Genomic DNA, 2,054 nt, shown 5'->3' with positions numbered 1-2,054 from the left:
CCAGCGAAACAACTTATTTTTTTCCGCGCTGCGGCGGCGGGGGGGGGGGGGGGTGCGGGGAGGCGGGGCTGCGGGGAACGGGGGGGACGGGCCCCCCATGAGGATTGATCAAACTCTTCGGCTCTGATGTAAATAGGTTTTCAATGTAATGAGTCCCAGGATGCAGGGATGGTCTTTTTAGATGAGTCCCAGGGCTGGTCTTTTAGAAATGAGTCCCACTTCAACGACGTTAGGAGGCATATTTTGCTATTTATTTACAAATTGCAGCATTTAACCCCCCATTTCATTTTAGATGGTTATAATGTAGTTATATTCATGTAGAAAACAGAAAAAAGAAAGGATTATTTTAACTACAGCTAGCAAAATAAACTAGAATAAAAAAACAGTACAGTAGTGCATCCCGTGGATGCAGAGGTCGTTGTTTAATTGCGTCCCTTAACTAAACAACTGCGTTTTGGGATGCAAAATGCACCCTATTTTAATCTCTGTAGCTGGTTAACAATTGAGTCAGTGATGCAAATGGCGTGCATCCTGCATCCATATATCTCTGTGAATTTCCAAACAACCATTGGAAAGTATTTTTGAACACGCCTTACGTTGTCAGGTGGTGATGTGTGTCTATGGGAGGTGTATTTAGTACCTACCTATGCAGAGGATGTTGAAACAGAAACCCTGGCAAGTAGACTTGTTCACCAGCTGGTCTGGGAGGCTGTCGAAGCCCACATGACCAGACAGGGCCAGGGGACGCATGCCGTTGTTATCCTGCACAAGACACACAGTACAGTATTAAACATCCAGGTATAAAACTATAAACCTGACCTTATTCCTTCCCGACTACAATTCCCCTAAATGCTTTGGTCCACTGCTCCTCCTTGTGGCTACGGGGAGGGCTGTCTTACTGAGACAACAACATAGTCCAGGAAATAAGTGAGCCCTGTGTCCATGACATCATGGAGCCCATGGACACATTGCCCACATAAAAACCCAGGAAAGTGTTTCTTGTCTCCCGAACATCATTGAAATAAGATCTGTTTGCAAAAGGCGTGAAGTGGCCCTTTAAGCCATGACACTGGTGAAGTACTAGTGTCATATTGTGAACCATTGGCTAAGCTCAATGTATGTCAAACTGGGGGCCCTTAAAAAAAAAATAGAAAAAAGGTTGAGAATCACTCATTGATTTCATTGTAACCTAAATGAAACTGTGTTACAATTACAGCATGATTGTAATGCTTGGGTTATAGGAGAGACACACACACGTTATTTAAAGAAAATAATTGGTTTTGCCTCTGTAGCACTAATGTAGTGCAATGTGTCTGCTGAGTGTGAGTTCACACCACAAATACACATCGTACATGACACACACACACACACACACACACACACACACACACACACACACACACACACACAGTGACACACACACACACACACACGCGAAAAGAGATGATGCCTTGTTCAATGTTTGTTTGGCAGGCATGCATCACCAGCTGGAGAGAACACTGACGTTATTAGCCAAGTTGTCTAAACTCTAAAAAAATAAAACACTTCTTGGTTATAAATGCAAAGCTTTCAATTTGTTTAGACGTAAACGCATCTAAACGCACGTACGCTGGACGTGGTTGAAATTAAATGTTAATATGAAAGTGAGTAGTTTAGGTTCTGGTCTGCATTACGTGTCTGATAGATAGCTTTAGCATCGTTAGCATCTCTCAGGACAGGACACCACTCCCTGTCCCCACAGACCGTCCGTCCGTCTGTGTCAACAACTAAACTACACTTATTCAACCAGAAAGAGGACAACTACTCACCGGCTGCCGCACTACATCGGAAGAAGCCATGTTTTTACTTTAAAAAAAAAAAACAGTATTGCTGATGGCTGGCGGTGGCTAGCAACAACAACAACAACAACTGAGCGAGTAGAAAAGTTCTTTGAGATGTAATGATTCCCCCCGTTCGGCTCAGAGTGGCCTCATCGCACGGTGACGTGTAGACGTGACGGCCCAGACCAAACCAACTCAGGAATTAGGGGACAGAGTCTTTAGCTTTAAAGGTTG

At 44.0% G+C, this 2,054-nt stretch overlaps 1 protein-coding gene across 1 annotated transcript in view; it reads right to left on the bottom strand.

The window, feature by feature from the left end:
• Positions 1-1,952, bottom strand: part of septin10 (septin 10) — a 23,841-nt gene extending 21,889 nt beyond the window's left edge. The window contains 2 exon segments of the mRNA XM_083777158.1: positions 645-762; positions 1,809-1,952. Of these exon segments, the coding sequence (XP_083633284.1) occupies positions 645-762; positions 1,809-1,838 (148 nt within the window). The 5' untranslated portion in view covers positions 1,839-1,952.
• Positions 1,953-2,054: the final 102 nt, after the last annotated feature.

Source organism: Protomyctophum parallelum (genome assembly GCF_964188405.1).
Source record: "Protomyctophum parallelum genome assembly, chromosome: 11".
Lineage (NCBI taxonomy): Eukaryota > Metazoa > Chordata > Actinopteri > Myctophiformes > Myctophidae > Protomyctophum > Protomyctophum parallelum.
This window is presented reverse-complemented; position numbering and strand designations above follow the sequence as displayed.